Below are 22,072 nucleotides of genomic sequence, written 5' to 3' on the forward strand. Positions count from 1 at the left end.
CCATTGTAGGTTTGTTTCTAACACTATCTCATAAAAGTGGAGGTAGTAATTAAGCATAAAATAGTCTTTGAAGAATACTACAGAGTTTGAGCATGAAATCAATAACTGACCAATGTATTTTACCAGGCCAAGGGAAAAGCCATCATGGTGAAGTTTACATCTGATAAGGAGTCCATGGGTAGCTGGATTTTTAACCACTGTCTATTAGTGCTGAAAGCAAAACTTTACTGTTCAAGGAAACATATACACAATAATTGGGTTAAGAACACCACCATTAAAATCAAATATTTATTTACAAATATAAATATAGTAGTCATAAAAAGAAATAGAAACTAGTACAAAATTATCATTAATACATGACTTAAGAGTATTTTCAGATCACATATCAAAACCTGTTCTTTACTTATATAAAAAGTAGTATTGTTCCAATTAATCATACAGTTATTGTTTACCTTTCTAAATATAATGAGCCATTCCATATACAGGGAAATAGAAACTAGTAAAGAATGATTATCAATACATGACTTAGAGTATTTTCAGATCACATATCAGACCTGTTCTTTACTTATATAAATGATAGTAATGTACAAATTAATCAAATACTTATTATTTGCCTATATAAAATGAGTCATTTCATATACAGTGATTAATCAGGGTTTTCCATGTAAAATCAATATGTACAATCACTTGCTGGATAACTTTAATCCTTTAGCTACTGTTAACACATCCATATCCATCTTGGGAAGAATATATGTATAAGTAGAAAAGATCTACAGTACTTCCTTGAAGTTCCAGGGTAATTCAAACATGGGTGTATATATATATATATATATATATATATATATATATATATATATATATATATATATATATATATATATATTTCTTCATCATTCTTTCTATGGCACATCAGTCTTTCCTTAGATTTGGATATTGAACATGACAGTCACATTAGAACATCTGGACTTTAAACTGAGGAAATTGTCCAGTTGCTGGTGAATTATGAGGGATTCCCCAAAATTGTAAGTGCTAAATGTGATAAGCTTTACACATTGGACCTGACTCGTACAGCTTCATCTTAGTTGGAGGAAGACTCTAGAAAGTGGGATGTTTGCCACAGGCTCAACCCAGCACAAGTCAGGGCATGAGGAAAAATCTTCCTGCCTGCCCTTCAACATCTGAACTTAAAGAAAATTAAACACAATAGGAAGGAACCTTGACTTACTACCGCACAGTAAATAGGACTAAAGGTAGCCCATGTGTATTTTCGAATATCCTTTGAAGAATGCTAATGCTGGCTACAGAAGGTGGTTAAAGTCACTATCAGCCTAAATTTTCACTATGAATTTTTTCTAAAACTGAATGACGACAGTAAAAATTGAACGATTCTATTAAAGAAGACTTCCCTTAAACATATAAATATTTCACAGCTAAAAGGCTTCAAGTAAGGCACATGATTTCATTTCACTGTATATGATAAATGGATGGAATGCTTATAATCTAAGAAGCTTAATGATCTTCCTGAGCCAATAAATTTATACAGTCAAAAGCTTTGAGCTAGCAGTCCTGTGCAAACTAGGATGCTGGTTTTATTTTCATTTATATTAATTCCAAGACCAATTTCTATGAAAGAGTCCTGGTTTTGCCCAAAACATTTCTAAAGGATCCTGCAGTCCAAGCCTGCACTACTTCCAGAAGCAGGGAAATGAAGGCTCCTTTGGAGTGAGAAGTTTTTTGTTGAGAATGCACTCCCAAAGTACAAGCCACACTGATGGTCTTTTCACTTGTGGTATTACCTCCTGAAGATGGAGCCAGTAGCACTGAACTCTTATTCAGGACTTGTATTCCATCTGTTACATTCTTTTAATACTGAGGAACTGATATTATCAATGGGTTCCTATATGACTACCAAGATGTAAAGAATAACGTCATTCATGTGAAAAAAGGCAGTAATAGAAATTTATATTGTACTGTAACGATAAATAAAACATGATGAAAATGAATATGGTAAAAATCTACTTTACAAGCACAAACTTATTGCTGATAACTTTGAAATAAGAAAAGGCTTTTAATGATGCTGATCCTATTTCTGGTATTGGGAAATACAGTACAGTTGTGTTGCAATATAACGTAATTCGATATAATGACCTCAATAGAGAGTGGGCATCTGAGTTAATCCCAGTGTTTCATTGTAACACAAACTGTTATGATATAATGCGAGCTCAGCTGGCTGAGTGCCATGGGGTATCCATGCTGCCCACAGTGTCAGTAAGGGCACATCATTTGCCACTTATATATTTTTATATGTCTGCTGCCCACTTGGACCAGTCATCACTAAGTATACAGTAAATACTCCTACTACAAGTAAGCCTGTTCAAGATACATAGACCTCTTTCAATGGAACTTTTTGTAATGGACTGCTGTGTAACAGATTTGATAAAATATTCATTTACTATCTCTTCCAAGTCATCCTGCATTTAATGCACTGAAGTTTAGATCTAAAATGGCTATAGCACTGGCATTAGCTTGAATTTCAAGCACCAGCATATATGTAATCTCATAACATTTAAATCCTTTTAAGTGTTCTTGTATAATTTATTGTATACAATGGGGTTACCACAGGATTCTTGATGGTACACAGACTGTGCAATGCTCTAGATGCTACAAAGATTGATCCAGTAAATTCCTCTTCAGTACCTGAGGAACAAGTCTAAAGCTCCTCACTTTCCCCACCAGTATCTGAAGAACAAATCTCATTTCCCCTACCGGTGTCAGAGGACAAAGTGCTTCGGCTCTCACACCAGTACCTAAGGAACGAAATTCCTTGCCTCTCCCTCCTGTGCCTAAGGATCAAATTATCTTGCCTCCCTCATCAGTTCCTGAGGGACAAGACTCCTTTCCTCCCCCACCAGTAACTGACAAACATGGCTCTTCACCTCTTCCACTAGTACCTAAGAATGAGGCTCCTCGCCTCTCCCACCAGTACCTGAGGAACAAGGCTCCTCACCTCCCCCATCATTACCCTAGGAACAAGGTTCTTTGCCTCTCCCACCAGTACTTGAAGGACAAGGCTCTTTGCCTCTCCCACCAGTACTTGAAGGACAAGGCTCTTTGCCTCCTCCACCAGTACTTGAGGGACAAGGCTCCTTGCCTTCCCCACCAATACTTTAGGAACAAGGTTCCTCGCCTCTCCCACTAATAACTGAGGAATAATGCTCCTTGCTTTCCCTGTCAGTATCTGAGGAATAGGGCTCTTAACCTTCAACAACAACCAGAGAAACAAGGCCTCCCCCACAATACCTGAGAAACAAGGATCCTTGCTTCCCCACCAGTACCTGAGGAACAAGGATCCTCTCTTCCCCCACCAGTAACTGAGGAACAAGGCTCCTTGTTTCCCCACCAGCACCTGAGGAACTAAGCTCCTTGCCTCCCCCCCCCTAATACCTGAGGAACACCGCTCCTCCCCTCCCTTAGTCAGTTGTTTGGATTAACTTCCATGATTAAAATGATTCTCAATAAGAGAGAGGCAATGTCAAGAACCTACCAGTCCACCAAGTCATGAAGGTGTAAAGTGTTGCCAGAATGCAGCAGCTGTGATCAACAGCACACAATCTAAAGCATTTCCACTTCAGGGAGGGCTGTACAAAGTGCTCATCTTACGGTTCACAACATACATCTTACATGGTGAGTGCATGGCTATGAGAAATAGTATTCTTTATGTATTTTTGAACAGATTTCTCAGTTTTTATAACATTCTGAGTATATTTCATTTTTTCCCTCATGGTTCCTAACCCTTTATTAGCATGAAAATGGATGTTGCCATATAGTACAGTTCAATATTATGTGAGCATTCTTGGTACCAATCTCATGCTATATAGTGACCCAACTGTATTCTGGTTTTACAGTGGATAGTGGGCAGGGCTATGAAGACCTGGGAAAATGCAGGGCTAAGGGAAATGATCAATAACTGAAAGTAAGGAAAAAAGTGGGGCATTTGGGTGGTACTTACAGGGAGGGAGTGCAAAAGAAGGATGCAGGTACTGAAAAAGAGGGCAAACGAAAGTTTGGGGTGAATGAGCATCAGAACCTAACCTAACCAACCTACCTCCCAACTGACTTGTCCCTCAACCCTACTATACCTAATAACCTTGCTCTTATTCACATTTACTCTCAGCTTTCTCCTTTCACACACTTTACCAAACTCAGTCACCAGCTTCTGCAGTTTCTCACACGAATCAGCCACCAGCACTGTATCATCAGCAAACAACAACTGATTCACTTCCCAAGCCCTCTCATCCACAACAGACTGCATACTTGCCCCCCTATCCAAAACTCTTGCATTCACCTCCCTAGCAGCCCTATCCATAAACAAATTAAACAACTATGGAGACATCACACACCCCTGCCGTAAACCTACATTCACTGAGAACCAATCACTTTCCTCTCTTCCTACACATACACATGCCTTACATCCTAAATAAAAACTTTTCACACCTTCTAACAACTTGCCTCCCACACCATATATTCTGAATACCTTCCACAGAGCATCTCTATCAACACTGTCATATGCCTTTTCCAGATCCATAAATGCTACATACAAATCCATTTGCTTTTCTAAGTATTTCTCACATACATTCTTCAAAGCAAACACCTGATCCACACATCCTCTACCACTTCTGAAACCACACTGCTCTTCCCCAATCTGATGCTCTGTACATGCCTTCATCCTCTCAATGAATACCCACCCATATACTTTCCCAGGAATAATCAACAAACTTATACCTCTATAATTTGAGCACTCACTTTTATCCCCTTTGCCTTTGTACAATGGCACTATGCAAGCATTCCTCCAATCCTCAGGCACCTCACCATGAGTCATACATACATTACCTTACCAACTAGTCAACAATACAGTCACCCCCTTTTTTAATAAATTCCACTGCAATACCACCCAAACCTGCTGCCTTGCCGGCTTTCATCTTCCGCAAACCTTTTACCACCTCTTCCCTGTTTACCAAATCGTTTTCCCTAACCCTCTCACTTTGCAAGCCACCTCGACCAAAACACCCTATATATATATATATATATATATATATATATATATATATATATATATATATATATATATATATATATATATATGGATAGATTGAAAAGAGAGATGAAAGGAAAACTAATGAAAGAGGGTTCAGAGATGGAGTGTAGTTGTGAGATATGGTGGCTAGTGGCAAGTGAGTTTGTGGATGATACTGTGTTGTTTGCTGAGAGTAAAGAGAAGAAGAGTTAAAAAAGTTGCAAGTGTGTTTTATAACTGTGTAAACATGGACAATAAAAGGCAAATGCAAGTAAAATTAAAGTAATTATGTTTGAAAGGGAACAGAGTGAAATTATAGATTTTATAAAAGCATATAGATTGAAAGAAGAATGTATTAAATTGTGATTTGGGTATGGGGGAAGAAAGACTGGAAGTACAAGGTAAAAGAGGCATTGGGTCCCTTAATAAAATAATGAAGGGTAGAGGTGTAAATATGGAAGTGATGTGAGGATTAAGGGACACCATCATTCATGACCTATGCAGCCAAAACATGGATATGGAATGAGTTACAGAGGTGAAGAATCTCAGCTGGGAAAATGAGCTACTTGAGAAGAGCATGTGGTGTGACTAGATGGAATGAAGAAAGAAATGAAGGGGTGTATGAGTGATGTGGTATGGCAGGGAATGCAAAGGAATGAACTGTGGAAAGGCATACTTTGAGGTGGTTTGGGCATGTGAAAAGAATGCAAAACTGGGGGTTTACAAGGAGAGTCTATGATAGTATAATTAAAGATGTTGGTGTGGGAGGAAGACCACCTATGACATGGGCAAATACGGTGGAAGAATACCAGAGAGAGAGAAACAATGTAAGAATGCATGGAATGGTGTATATGAGGGAAGCACGTAAAGACAGGGATAGGACTTCGAATCCCTTCTCAACTTCTAAATCCTTAGACACCTCAAAAATCAGTCTTCTCTCTGATCACCACTATGGCTTCTGTAAGGCAAGATCCACTGATCATATTCTTTCCTATCTTACTAATGTCAGGTCATCATCCTTGAAAGATTTTGGGGAGTCACGTGTAGTTGCCCTCAACATATCCAAAGCTTTTGATGGGGTGTGGCATTTGGGTCTCATCTCAAAGCTCCCCTCTTTTGGCTTCCCCCTCTCACTTTGCATCTTCATATCTAGCTTCCTTTTTGATGGATCAGCCTCCCCCCTTCTCTCCATCAACAATGGTGTTCCTCAAGGTTCTCTCCTGTCCTCTATGTTTTTTTTTTCTTTTTCAGCAATTTCCTCTCCACAAAATAATTAAATGCACTAATATGCTCACAACTTAACACTGCATTCATCCACATTCTTCAATTCTGCTCCTTCATCTCTCACTTGATCTGCATCTCATCTTGACAGAGCTTCCTCAATAAACTCAGACTTGGACAGGATGTCTCAGTTGGATAGATGTAATCTAGTTAAGTTTAATGCCTTCAAGGCCCAGTTTCTTTCCATCTCTCCTTTGACAGTTCTGTAATTCCACCTCTTAACACAATGAATGTACTTGGAACTCCATATCACAGGAATAGCTAAGTCTGCTTCTAAAAAAATTTGGTTTCCTGTCTATATGTCAAAACTTCTTTTCTTCTGAAATGTTACTCTGTTTATACAAATGACTGAGTCATCCTTGTATGGAGTACTGCTCTCACATCTGGGGTGATTCTAGCTCTGCATCCTTACTTAACAGACCTTGAGTTGAAAGCGGTCTGACTTATAAACTTTACAAGGCTAATTTCAAAACTTACCATCTTGCCCTATGCTGCGATGTTGGTTCACTTTCCCTCTTCTATAGGTATTACTTTGGTTTTTGCTCCTGATATCTGGCTGCTTGTGTGCCCTCATCACTACATAGACCATGCAGTACTTGGCAAACTGCTGTGTCACGTGATTATGGTGTGGCCAGTGGCAACTCAAGAGTAGGCCATTTTTATAAATGTTTCTTTCCTTTCAAGTCGAAGCTTTGGAACTCTCTACCTTCTCATGTTCTTCCCAATAACTATGACCTGGCTCATTTCAAAAGACAGGTTTTTCACTTCCAAAATTCATTAATACTTTCCCTTGTCCTTTCTTTTTCTCTCTCTTTCATTAATCTCTCTATATTTCAATTAAGGCCCGGCCTTGTTGAGGAATTCTGTCCATGACTGGAGCCTTCAACATTAGAAAAAAAATGAAGACTCTTTCGCTGTGTCCACCCCATGATGGGAAGTCCTCGAGGGAATGGGCATCAGAGATACAGATAGATAGTAACAGAAGGGTAAGAGAGAGGTGTGATGATAAAAAGAGTGTGGTTGAGAGAGTTGAAGAGGATGTGCTGAAATGTTTTGGACATATGGAGAGACAGAGTAAGAAAAGGCTGACAGAAAGGATATATGTGTCAGAAGCGGAGGGAACAAGGAGAATGGGGAGACCAAATTGGAGTTGGATGGATGGGGTGAAAAAGATTTGAGCAACTGGGGTCTAAACAAACAGGAGGCTGAAGGGTGTGCATGGGATAGAATGCATTTAAATGATTTGGTATACTGGGGTCAATGTGCTGTCAATGGACTGAACCAGGACATGTGAAGCATCCAGGTAAATCATGGAAAGGTCTGTGGCCCTGGTTGTGGATAGGGAGCTGTGGTTTCAAAGCATTACACATGACAGCTACAGAGTGGATGTGAGCAGATACGGTCTTCTATTTGTCTGTTCTTGGCGCTACCTTACCTTGGTAACAAGGGAAAAGGCAATCAAGTATGAAATAAAGGAAATCTAGTCTACAATCATCTGTTCCATGATTTCACCTAACTTCATTCTGGAGTACTAAAAATAAACTTTGTATAGCCAAGACATCCACCTTCACAAGAAAATACATGTTTTCCCTTTCTCACATCATCAGAGATTATATTCACCCTCTCCTTGTGTAACATGGCTGTCACAGATTTGCCAATTCTGTGCAGGACCTTTGGGGTTGTCATAACCAAATGTTGCCAAAGACCATAACACATTTACACACATGAATAAAAATGACTTAGTCATAATCTACTAGCCACATTAACCATATCTGTGCTCATCACAAGCATTTTATGATTTATTTAGAGCTCATGAAGTAAATCTGTATTAAACATGTATGATATCAACATATAATATATAAAGTTTTGGAAAGAGTACCATAAATGTGCTGGAAGTGTACCATATTGACAATGGTCTTAAGTCAGAGTGATGGTATGAGATTTATTATCTCCACCACCGCCTTCGGCTTGCCTAATAATATGCTGATTCTAATTTGTTCTTTCACTGTTTTGTAGTTATTTAGGTATGCTTTATATTTTTGGCAGTTTATAAGTCCAGCAGACTACCATCAGCATTTAAACATACTGGTCTGTTTGTTAGTAGGTAGAATGTCCATGATTGTGCAGTTCTGCTACTCTCCTGCTGTGACTTGGGTGAATTTGTGACTGTTTCCACAACATACAGGCAGTTTTATACATTTTTTATTGTTTCATAGATATTAAGGTGTACTTGGTATTTTCTGCAAGTTATCTTGCAAAAGTCTCCAAGCATCAGATCAACAGATCATTGATAAAGTGTTGGAAAGAGTGCAATAAATGTGCTGGAAGTGTACAATGATGACAGTGGCCTTAAGGCAGTGTGTGGATATGAGATTTATCAGCTCAACCACCACCTGAAACATCTATATAATATGCTGATTTTGGTTTGTTTATCCACTGTTTTGGAGTTGTTTAGGTATGCTTTATATTTCTAGCAGTGTACATCCAACTGAATGCCATGGGCCATTAGACATGTTAGTTTGTTTGTCAGCAGGAACAATGTGCACACCTGTGCAGTAGTGCCACCCTCCTGCTGACTTGAGAATTTGTGAATTTCCACAACATGTAGGCAGTGTTATATATTGTTTTCATTTGTTTTTCATAACTATTAAGGTGTACTTTATATTTTCTGAAAGTTATCTTGTAAAAACCTTCACATTCATATTTTTCTTTCTCCCAGAAGCACCGAGTGAGGGGGTGGCAGCACCTGTGGCCGCACAAAATGGGTTATTAGTTGTTATAAACATTCATCACAGGTGTTGTGCACAGACTGCACGAAAATAGACTTATACCATATTTGCTGTAATACCAGCATTGATAAGTGTGTGCCTATACAGTAAGATAGCACCATAAATGTGAATATACTCTGAGACAACTAGGTAGTAATTAGATGTATTACTAATTTTATGTTGCCTTAAGGTCTTTACATATGAATCTAAAATGCTTATCTGCTATCCTGTGATATCATTAGAAGTAAATCCCTTTACAAAAACAGTATCTCGGAGATAAGGAGTAAAAGCTGATACCAAGCATGTATCTATAGTGCCTTTAAGTCCTAACTGACTAGCTACACGATAAACTATATCAGATTCCTCAACGTAGACCAACATGGAAGCCACTCGTGCTCGACGGTCTCTTGTAATACCATCATGCTCTAATCTGAAACAAATAATAATAATGATGATAATTTTTTTCATACCTGTCTGCTGTTTCCTAAATTAGCCAGGTAGCACCAGAAACAAATGCCACATTTGCTCACATCCATTGTCTAGCTGTCATTTAAAATGCACTGAAACAACAGCCCCCTATCATGATGATTTCCCACAGTTGCTTCACAAAACAAGGAAAAGGGGTACACCAAGGAGGTGGGTGGATGGAGTGAAAGATACTTTGAGAGCTTGAGGCCTAAATGTCCAGGAGGGTGCAATGCATATGAGGGATAGAGCAACTATGAGTGATGTAGTTTACTGTGAACAATGTGCTATGAATGGGCTGAACCAGGGCATGTGAGGTTGTTGGGTGATACCACAGAAAGGTCTGTTGGAGCCAAACTGTGGATAAGGGGACTCTGCTTTCAGTGCATTATGCATGACATCTAGGAAGTGGATGAAAGTGAATGAGGCCATTTCTTCCCCTGTCCCTGGTGCTATCACACTAATGTGGGAAATGAACATGATATCAAATTGTAATAAAAGTGATAATTTATTTTCTATTTTCATTATACCTGATCGCCATTTCCCGCATCAGTGAGGTAATGCCAGTAAACAAAGAAAGACCCATCCACTCATGAACACACACATATATATATACATGCACATATACATTATATTTATATACTCATTATACTTAGTCACTGTCTCCGGCGTTAGCGAGGTAGCGCAACGAAACAGACGAAAGAATGGCCCAACCCACCCACATACATATGTATATACATAATAACCCACACATGCACATCTACACACCTATACATTGCAACATATACATTTTTTTTATATTTTTTAATTTGTTTTGTTGCTGTCTCCTGCGTCAGCGAGGTAGCGCAAGGAAACAGACGAAAGAATGGCCCAACCCGCCCACATACACATGTATATACATGCACGTCCACACACACAAATATACATACCTATACATCTCAATGTACACATATATATATACACACACAGACATATACATATATACACATGTACATAATTCATACTGTCTGCCTTTATTTGTTCCCATCGCCACCCCGCCACACATGGAATAACAACCCCCTCCCCCCTCATGTGTGCGAGGTAGTGCTAGGAAAAGACAACAAAGGCCCACTTCATTCACACTCAGTCTCTAGCTGTCATGTAATAATGCACCGAAACCACAGCTCCCTTTCCACATCCAGGCCCCACACAACTTTCCATGGTTTACCCCAGACGCTTCACATGCACTGGTTCAATCCATTGACAGCACGTCGACCCCGGTATACCACATCGTTCCAATTCACTCTATTCCTTGCAGGCCTTTCACCGTCCTGCATGTTCAGGCCCCGATCACTCAAAATCTTTTTCACTCCATCTTAACCACCTAAAATTTGTTCTCCCACTTCTCCTCGTTCCCTCCACCTCTGACACATATATCCTCTTTGTCAATCTTTCCTCACTCATTCTCTCCATGCAACCAAACCATTTCAAAACACCCTCTTCTGCTCTCTCAACCACACTCTTTTTATTTCCACACATCTCTCTTACCCTTGCATTACTCAATCAAACCACCTCACACCACATATTGTCCTCAATGATCTCATTTCCAGCATATCCACCCTCCTGCGCACAACTCTATCCACAGCCCACGCCTCGCAACCATACAACATTGTTGGAACCACTATTCCTTCAAACATACCCATTTTTGCTTTCCGAGATAATGTTCTCGACTTCCAAACATTCTTCAAGGTTCCCAGAATTTTCGCCCCCTCCCCCACCCTATGATTCACTTCCGCTTCCATGGTTCCATCCGCTGCCAGATCCACTCCCAGATATCTAAAACACTTCACTTCCTCCAGTTTTTCTCCATTCAAACTTACCTCCCAATTGACTTGACCCTCAACCCTACTGTACCTAATAACTTTGCTCTTATTCACATTTACTCTTAACTTTCTTCTTTCACACACTTTACCAAACTCAGTCACCAGCTTCTGCAGTTTCTTACATGAATCAGCCACCAGCGCTGTATCATCAGCGAACAACAAATGACTCACTTCCCAAGCTCTCTCATCCCCAACAGACTGCATACTTGCCCCTCTTTCCAAAACTCTTGCATTCACCTCCCTATCAACCCCATCCATAAACAAATTAAACAACTATGGAGACATCACACACCCCTGCCGCAAACGTACATTCACTGAGAACCAATCACTTTCCTCTCTTCCTACACGTACACATGCCTTACATCCTCGATAAAAACTTTTCACTGCTTCTAATAACTTGCCTCCCACACCATATATTTTTAAAACCTTCCACAGAGCATCTCTATCAACTCTATCATATGCCTTCTCCAGATCCATAAATGCTACATACAAATCCATTTGTTTTTCTAAGTATTTCTCACATACATTCTTCAAAGCAAACACCTGATCCACACAACCTCTACCACTTCTGAAACCACACTGCTCTTCCCCAATCTGATGCTCTGTACATGCCTTCACCCTCTCAATCAATACCCTCCTATATAATTTACCAGGAATACTCAACAATCTTATACCTCTGTAATTTGAGCACTCACTCTTATCCCCTTTGCCTTTGTACAATGGCACTATGCAAGCATTCCGCCAATCCTTAGGCACCTCATCATGAATCATACATACATTAAATAACCTTACCAACCAGTCAACAATACAGTCACCCCCTTTTTTAATAGATTCCACTGCAATACCATCCAAACCTGCTGCCTTACCGGCTTTCATCTTCCGCAAAGCTTTTACTACCTCTTCTCTATTTACCAAATCATTTTCCCTAACCCTCTCACTTTGCACACCACCTTGACCAAAACACCCTATATCTGCCACTCTATCATCAAACACATTCAACAAACCTTCAAAATACTCACTCCATCTCCTTCTCACATCACCACTACTTGTTATCACCTCCCCATTAGACCCCTTCACTGAAGTTCCCATTTGCTCCCTTGTCTTACGCACTTTATTTACTTCCTTCCAAAACATTTTTTTATTCTCCCTGAAATTTAATGATACTCTCTCACCCCAACTCACATTTGCCCTCTTTTTCACCTCTTGCACCTTTCTCTTGATCTCCTGCCTCTTTCTTTTATACCACTCCCACTCATTTACATTTTTTCCCTGCAAAAATCGTCCAAATGCCTCTCTCTTCTCTTTCACTAATAATCTTACTTCTTCATCCCACCACTCACTACCTTTTCTAATCAACCCACCTCCCACGCTTCTCATGCCACAAGCATCTTTTGTGCAAGCCATCACTGCTTCCCTAAATACATCGCATTCCTACCCCACTCCCCTTACCTCCTTTGTTCTCACCTTTTTCCACTCTGTACTCAGTCTCTCCTGGTACTTTCTCACACAAGTCTCCTTCCCAAGCTCACTTACTCTCACCACTCTCTTCACCCCAACATTCTCTCTTCTTTTCTGAAAACCCCCACAAATCTTCACCTTCGCCTCCACAAGATAATGATCAGACATCCCTCCAGTTGCACCTCTCAGCACATTAACATCCAAAAGTCTCTCTTTCGTGCGTCTATCAATTAATATGTAATCCAATAACGCTCTCTGGCCATCTCTCCTACTTACATACATATACTTATGTATATCTCGCTTTTTAAACCAGGTATTCCCAATCACCAGTCCTTTTTCAGCACATAAATCTACAAGCTCTTCACCATTTCCATTTACAACACTGAACACTCCATGTATACCAATTATTCCCTCAACTGCCATATTACTCACCTTTGCACTCAAATCACCCATCACTATAACCTGGTCTTTTGCATCAAAACCACTAACACACTCACTCAGCTGCTCCCAAAACACTTGCCTCTCATGATCTTTCTTCTCATGCCCAGGTGCATATGCACCAATAATCACCCATCTCTCTCCATCAACTTTCAGTTTTACCCATATCAATCTAGAGTTTACTTTCTTACACTCTATCACATACTCCCACAACTCCTGATTCAGGAGTAGTGCTATTCCTTCCCTTGCTCTTGTCCTCTCACTAACCCCTGACTTTACTCCCAAGGCATTCCCAAACCACTCTTCCCCTTTACCCTTGAGCTTCGTTTCACTCAGAGCCAAAACATCCAGGTTCCTTTCCTCAAACATACTACCTATCTCTCCTTTTTTCTCATCTTGGTTAGATCCACACACATTTAGACACCCCAATCTGAGCCTTCGAGGAGGATGAGCACTCCTCGCGTGACTCCTTCTTCTGTTTCCCCTTTTAGAAAGTTAAAATACAAGGAGGGGAGGGTTTCTGCCCCTCGCTCCCGTCCCCTTTAGTCGCCTTCTACGACACGTGAGGAATGCTTGGGAAGTATTCTTTCTCCCCTTTCCCCAGGGATAACAACATATACATACATATATATATATATATATATATATATGCTACCTCGCTAATGCGGGAAATGGCGAACAGTTTGAAAGATATATATATATATATATATATATATATATATATATATATATATATATATATATATATATATATATATATACAGACAAATACATACATACACGTACAAATTCATACTTGCTGCCTTCATCCATTCCCGTCACCATCCTGCCACACATGAAATGGCACCCCCATCCCCGTGCATGTGAATGTGGTAGTGCTAGGAAAAGACAACAAAGGATACATTTGTTCACACTCAAGTCTCTAGCTGTCATGTGTAATGCACTAAAACCATGACTCCCTTTCCACATCCAGGCTCCACAAAACTTTCCATGGGGCAAAAGTTCTAGGAGCTTTGAAGAATGTGTGAAAGGCAAGAACATTAGCTTGGAAAGCAAAAATGGGTATGTTTGAAGGAATAATGGTTCCAACAATGTTGTATGGTTGCGAAGCGTGGGCTATAGATAGGGGTGTGCGGAGGATGGTGGATGTGTTGGAAATGAGATGTTTCAGGACAATATGTGGTGTGAGGTGGTTTGATTGAGTAAGTAATGAAAGGGTAAGAGAGATGTGTGGTAATAAAAAGAGTGTGGTAGAGAGAGCAGAAGAGGGTGTATTGAAATGGTTTGGTCACATGGAGAGAAGGTCTGAGGAAAGATTGACAAAAAGGATATATGTGTCAGAGGTGGAGGGAACGAGAAGTGGAAGACCAAATTGGAGGTGGAAGGATGAAGTGAAAAATGTTTGGAGCAATCAGGGCCTGAACATGCAGGAAGGTGAAAGGCATGCAAAGAATAGAGTGAATTGGAACGATGTGGTATACCGGGGTCAACGTGCTGTCATTGGATTGAACCAGGGCATGTGAAGCATCTGGGGTAAACCATGGAAACTTTTGCGGGGCCTGGATGTGGAAAGGGAGCTGTGGTTTCAGTGTATTATTCAAGACAGCAAGAGACTGAGTGTGAACAAATGTGGCCTTCGTTGTCTTTTCCTAGTGCTACCTTGTGTGCGTGCGGGGGAAGGGGATGTCATTTCATGTGTGGCAGGGTGGCAACTGGAATGAATAAAGGCAGTAAGTATGAATTATGTACATTTGTATATATGTATGTGTCTGTGTATGTATATATATGTATGTATACATTGAAATGTATAGGTATGTATATGTGCGTGTGTGGATGTGTATGTATACAAATGTGTATGTGGGTGGGTTGGGCCATTCTTTCATCTGTTTCCCTGCGCTACCTCGCTAATGCAGGAGACAGCGACAAAGTATGATAAAAATTAGTAAATTTATATATATATATTCCTATGAGTCCATGGGGAAAATGAAACACAATAAGTTCCCAAGAGCACTTACTCTCTTGTGTCTCCCTTGATGATGTGATTATCTAACGAAAGTGCACTTGGGAACTTATTGCGTTTCATTTTCCCCGTGGACTCATATGGATATACTTGATCACGTGCAAGTGTGTGAAAGAAGAAAGCTGAGAGTAAATGTGAATAAGAGCGAGGTTATTAGGTACAGTAAGGTTGAGGGACAAGTCAATTGGAGGGTAAGTTTGAATGGAGAAAAACTGGATGAAGTGAAGAGTTTTAGATATCTGGGAGTGGATTTGACAGTGGATGGAACCATGGAAGTGGAAGTGAATCATTGAGTGGGGGAGGGGGCGAAAGTTCTGGGAGCGTTGAAAAATGTGTGGAAGTCGAGAACTTCATCTTGGAAAGCAAAAATGGGTATGTCTGAAGGAATAGTGGTTCCAACAATGTTATATGGTTGCGAGGCGTGGGCTATAGATAGAGTTGTGCAGAAGAGGGTGGATGTGCTGGAAATGAGACAGTAAGAATTATGTACATGTGTATATATGTATATGTCTGTGTGTGTATATATATGTATACGTTGAGATGTATGGGTATGTATATGCGCGTGTGTGGGTGTGTATGTATATACATGTGTATGTGGGTGGATTGGGCCATTCTTTCGTCTGTTTCCTTACGCTACCTCGCTAACGCAGGACACAGCGACAAAGCATAATAAATGAATAAATGAATAAATAAATATATATATATATATATATATATATATATATATATATATTTATATTTATATTTATATATATATTTATTCTATTTATTTATTTTGCTTTGTCGCTGTCTCCCGTGTTAGTGAGGTAGCACAAGGAAACAGACGAAAGAATGGCCCAACCCTCCCACATACACATGTATATACATACACGTCCACACACGCAAATATACATACCTATACATCTAATGTATACATATATATGCACACATACATATACATATATACACATGTAAATGATTCATACTGTCTGCCTTTATTCATTCCCATAGCCACCTCGCCACACATGGAATAACAAACCCTTCCCCCCTCATGTGTGTGAGGTAGCGCAAGGAAAAGACAACAAAGGCCCCATTCGTTCACACTCAGTCTCTAGCTGTCATGTAATAATGCACCGAAACCACAGCTCCCTTTCCACATCCAGGCCTCACAGAACTTTCCATGGTTTACCCCAGACGCTTTACATGCCCTGGCTCTATCCATTGACAGCACGTTGACTCCAGTATACCACATCATTCCAATTCACTCTATTCCTTGCATGCCTTTCACCCTCCTGCATGTTCAGGCCCCGATCACTCAAAATCTTTTTCACTCCATCTTTCCACCACCAATTTGGTTTCCCACTTCTCCTTGTTCCCTCCACCTCTGACACATATATCCTCTTGGTCAATCTTTCCCCACTCATTCTCTCCATGTGACCAAACCATTTCAAAACACCCTCTTCTGCTCTCTCAACCACACTCTTTTTATTACCACACATCTCTCTTACCCTTACATTACTTATTCAATCAAACAACCTCACACCACATATTGTCCCCAAACAACTCAGTTCCAGCACATCCACCCTCCTGCACACAACTCTATCCATAGCCTACGCCTTGTTGGAACCACTATTCCTTCAAACATACAAACATACCCATTTTTGCTTTCCGAGATAATGTTCTCGACTTCCACACATTCTTCAAGGCTCCCAAAATTTTCGCCCCCTTCCCCACCCTATGATTCACTTCCGCTTCCATGGTCCCATCCTCTGCCAAATCCACTCCCAGATATCTAAAACACTTCACTTCCTCCAGTTTTTCTCCATTCAAACTTACCTCCCAACTGATTTGACCCTTAACCCTACTGTACCTAATAACCTTGCTCTTATTCACATTTACTCTTAACTTTCTTCTTTCACACACTTTACCAAACTCAGTCACCAGCTTCTGCAGTTTCTCACATGAATCAGCCACCAGCACTGTATCATCAGCGAACAATAACTGACTCACTTCCCAAGCTCTCTCATCCACAACAGATTGCATACTTACCCTCTTTCAAAAACTCTTGCATTCACCTTCCTAACAACCCTATCCATAAACAAGTTAAACAACCATGGAGACATCACACACCCCTCCCGTAAACCTACATTCACCGAGAACCAATCACTTTCCTCTCTTCCTACACGTACACATGCCTTACATCCTCGATAAAAACTTTTCACTACTTCTAACAACTTGCCTCCCACACCATATATTCTTAATACCTCCCACAGAGCATCTCTATCAGCTCTATCATATGCCTTCTCCAGATCCCTAAATGCTACATACAAATCCATTTGCTTTTCTAAGTATTTCTCACATACATTCTTCAAAGCAAACACCTGATCCACACATCCTCTACCACTTCTGAAACCACAATGCTCTTTCCTAATCTGATGCTCTGTACATGCCTTCACCCTCTCAATCAATACCCTCCCATATAATTTACCAGGAATACTCAACAAACTTATACCTCTGTAGTTTGAGCACTCACTCTTATCTTCTTTGCCTTTGTACAATGGCACTATGCAAGCATTCTGCCAATCCTCAGGCACCTTACCATGAATCATACATACATTAAATAACCTTACCAACCAGTCAACAATACAGTCACCCCCTATTTTAATAGATTCCACTGTAATACCATCCAAACCCACTGCCTTGCCGGCTTTTGTCTTCCGCAAAGCTTTTACTACCTCTTCTCTGTTTACAAAATCATTTTCCCTAACCCTCTCACTTTGCATACCACCTCAACCGAAACACCCTATATTTGCCACTCTATCATCAAACACATTCAACAAACCTTCAAAAGGTCACTCCATCTCCTTCTCACATCACCACTACTTGTTATCACCTCCCCAATAGTCCCCTTCACTGAAGTTCCCATTTGCTCCCTTGTCTTATGCACTTTATTTACCTCCTTCCAAAACATCTTTTTATTCTCCCTAAAATTTAATGATACTCTCTCACTCCAACTCTCATTTGCCCTCTTTTTTACCTCTTGCACCTTTCTCTTGACCTCCTGCCTCTTTCTTTTATACATCTCCCACTCATTTGCATTTTTTCCCTGCAAAAATCATCCAAATGCCTCTCTCTTCTCTTTCACTAATAATCTTACTTCTTCATCCCACCACTCACTAACCTTTCTAATCAACCCACCACCCACGCTTCTCATGCCACAAGCATCTTTTGCGCAAGCCATCACTGCTTCCCTAAATACATCGCATTCCTCCCCCACTCCCCTTACCTCCTTTGTTCTCACTTTTTTCCATTCTGTACTCAGTCTCTCCTGGTACTTCCTCACACAAGCTCACTTACTCTCACCACTCTCTTCACCCCAACATTCTCTCTTCTTTTCTGAAAACCTCTACAAATCTTCACCTTTGCCTCCACAAGATAATGATCAGACATCCCTCCAGTTGCACCTCTTAGCACGTTAACATCCAAAAGTCTCTCTTTCACGTGCCTATCAATTAACACGTAATCCAATAATGCTCTCTGGCCATCTCTCCTACTTACATACATATACTTATGTATATCTCTCTTTTTAACCCAGGTATTCCCAATCACCAGTCCTTTTTCAGCACATAAATCTACAAGCTCTTCACCATTTCCATTTACAACACTGAACACCCCATGTATACCAATTATTCCCTCAAGTGCCACATTACTCACCTTTGCATTCAAATCCCCCATCGCTATAACCCAGTCTCGTGCATCAAAACCATTAACACACTCATTCAGCTGCTCCCAAAACACTTGCCTCTCATGATCTTTCTTCTCATGCCCAGGTGCATATGCACCAATAATCACCCATCTCTCTCCATCAACTTTCAGTTTTACCCATATCAATCTAGAGTTTACTTTCTTACACTTTATCACATACTCCCACCACTCCTGTTTCATGAGTAGTGCTACTCCTTCCCTTGCTCTTGTCCTCTCACTAACCCCTGACTTTACTCCCAAGACATTCCCAAACCACTCTTCCCCTTTACCCTTGAGCTTCGTTTCACTCAGAGCCAAAACATCCAGGTTCCTTTCCTTAAACATACTACCTATCTCTCCTTTTTTCTCATCTTGGTTACATCCACACACATTTAGACACCCCAATCTGAGCCTTCGAGGAGGTTGAGCACTCACCGCGTGACAACTTCTGTTTCCCCTTTTAGAAAGTTAAAATATATATATATATATATATATATATATATATATATATATATATATATATATATATATATATATATATATATAATTTTTTTTTTTTTTTTTTTTTTTATACTTTGTCGCTGTCTCCCGCGTTTGCGAGGTAGCGCAAGGAAACAGACGAAAGAAATGGCCCAACCCCCCCCCATACACATGTATATACATACGTCCACACACGCAAATATACATACCTACACAGCTTTCCATGGTTTACCCCAGACGCTTCACATGTCTTGATTCAATCCACTGACAGCACGTCAACCCCTGTATACCACATTGCTCCAATTCACTCTATTCCTTGCCCTCCTTTCACCCTCCTGCAAGTTCAGGCCCCGATCACACAAAATCTTTTTCACTCCATCTTTCCACCTCCAATTTGGTCTCCCTCTTCTCCTCGTTCCCTCCACCTCCGACACATATATCCTCTTGGTCAACCTTTCCTCACTCATTCTCTCCATGTGCCCAAACCATTTCAAAACACCCTCTTCTGCTCTCTCAACCACGCTCTTTTTATTTCCACACATCTCTCTCACCCTTACGTTACTTACTCGATCAAACCACCTCACACCACACATTGTCCTCAGACATCTCATTTCCAGCACATCCATCCTCCTGCGCACAACTCTATCCATAGCCCACGCCTCGCAACCATACAACATTGTTGGAACCACTATTCCTTCAAACATACCCATTTTTGCTTTCCGAGATAATGTTCTCGACTTCCACACATTCTTCAAGGCTCCCAGAATTTTCGCCCCCTCCCCCACCCTATGGTCCACTTCTGCTTCCATGGTTCCATCCGCTGCCAGATCCACTCCCAGATATCTAAAAGGAAGGATCACAATTTTGCGCATGATCAAGATATTCCTATGAGTCCACCGGGAAAATGAAACACGAAAAGTTCCCAAGTGCACTTTCATGTAATAATCACATCATCAGGGGAGATACAAGAGAGAAATATAACAGTCAGTTGATATACATCGAGGAGACGAAGCTAGGACGCCATTTGGTAAACAGGTGATTGTCCAAAACATACAACGAGCGTTCATAAACTTATCATTTTACAAATCTTATCAACAATAAAGTTATCTAATTTGTATAGACCATCACTAATATTAAGATTATAATGCTTTGTATATTTAATAATAGAAGACTCAATGATATTTCTCTTGGTAATAGAGTTAGAGTTAATAAATGAGATGGCGTTACTCCAGTCAATACAATGATCATAGTTTTTAACATGATTAAACAAGGCATTTGATTCTTGTCCCATTCTTATACTATATTTATGTTGCTTAAGTCTAACAGAAAGATCCTTACCAGTCTGACCAACACAAAATTTATCACAGTTTCCACAAAGAATTTTATAGATGCAACCAAGAGAATTTTCTGGAGAATTCCTGATTAAGATATTCTTTATAGTATTATTGTTGCTAAAGGCATCATTTACATTAAAGGATTTAAGCAGCATGGGAAGCAAAGTGAAATTATCATTAAAAGGGAGAACTAAAAGATTCTTGGTATCAATGGGAGGTTTGGGCTCAACTTTATAAAATGATTTCTTTGCTAACTTAAGGGATTTATCAATGTTTACCAAATGGCGTCCTAGCTTCGTCTCCTCGATGTATATCAACTGACTGTTATATTTCTCTCTTGTATCTCCCCTGATGATGTGATTATTACACGAATGTGCACTTGGGAACTTTTCGTGTTCCATTTTCCCCGTGGACTCATAGGACGTGTATATATATATATATATATATATATATATATATATATATATATATATATATTTTTTTTTTGCTTTGTCGCTGTCTCCCGCATTTGCGAGGTAGCGCAAGGAAACAGACGAAAGAAATGGCCCAACCCACCCCCATACACATGCCTTGATTCAATCCACCGATAGCACGTCAACCCCGGTATACCACATCGCTCCAATTCACTCTATTCTTTGCCCTCCTTTCACCCTCCTGCATGTTCAGGCCCCGATCACACAAAATCTTTTTCACTCCATCTTTCCACCTCCAATTTGGTCTCCCTCTTCTACTCGTTCCCTCCACCTCCGACACATATATCCTCTTGGTCAATCTTTCCTCACTCATTCTCTCCATGTGACCAAACCATTTCAAAACACCCTCTTCTGCTCTCTCAACCACGCTCTTTTTATTTCCACACATCTCTCTTACCCTTACGTTACTTACTCGATCAAACCACCTCACACCACACACTGTCCTCAAACATCTCATTTCCAGCACATCCATCCTCCTGCGCACAACTCTATCCATAGTCCACGCCTCGCAACCATACAACATTGTTGGAACCACTATTCCTTCAAACATACCCATTTTTGCTTTCCGAGATAATGTTTCGACTTCCACACATTCTTCAAGGCTCCCAGAATTTTCGCCCCCTCCCCCACCCTATGATCCACTTCCGCTTCCATGGTTCCATCCGCTGCCAGATCCACTCCCAGATATCTAAAACA

General features: G+C 40.3%; 1 protein-coding gene across 1 annotated transcript in view; it reads right to left on the bottom strand.

The window, feature by feature from the left end:
- Nucleotides 1-274: 274 nt before the first annotated feature.
- LOC139766039 (spatacsin) overlaps nt 275-22,072 on the bottom strand; it is a 526,943-nt gene continuing 505,145 nt past the window's right edge. The window contains exon 30 of the mRNA XM_071694164.1: nt 275-9,553. Coding sequence (XP_071550265.1) covers nt 9,346-9,553 — 208 coding nt within the window. The 3' untranslated portion in view covers nt 275-9,345. The remainder of the gene's footprint in view (nt 9,554-22,072) is intronic.

Source organism: Panulirus ornatus, chromosome 56, assembly GCF_036320965.1.
Source record: "Panulirus ornatus isolate Po-2019 chromosome 56, ASM3632096v1, whole genome shotgun sequence".
NCBI lineage: Eukaryota > Metazoa > Arthropoda > Malacostraca > Decapoda > Palinuridae > Panulirus > Panulirus ornatus.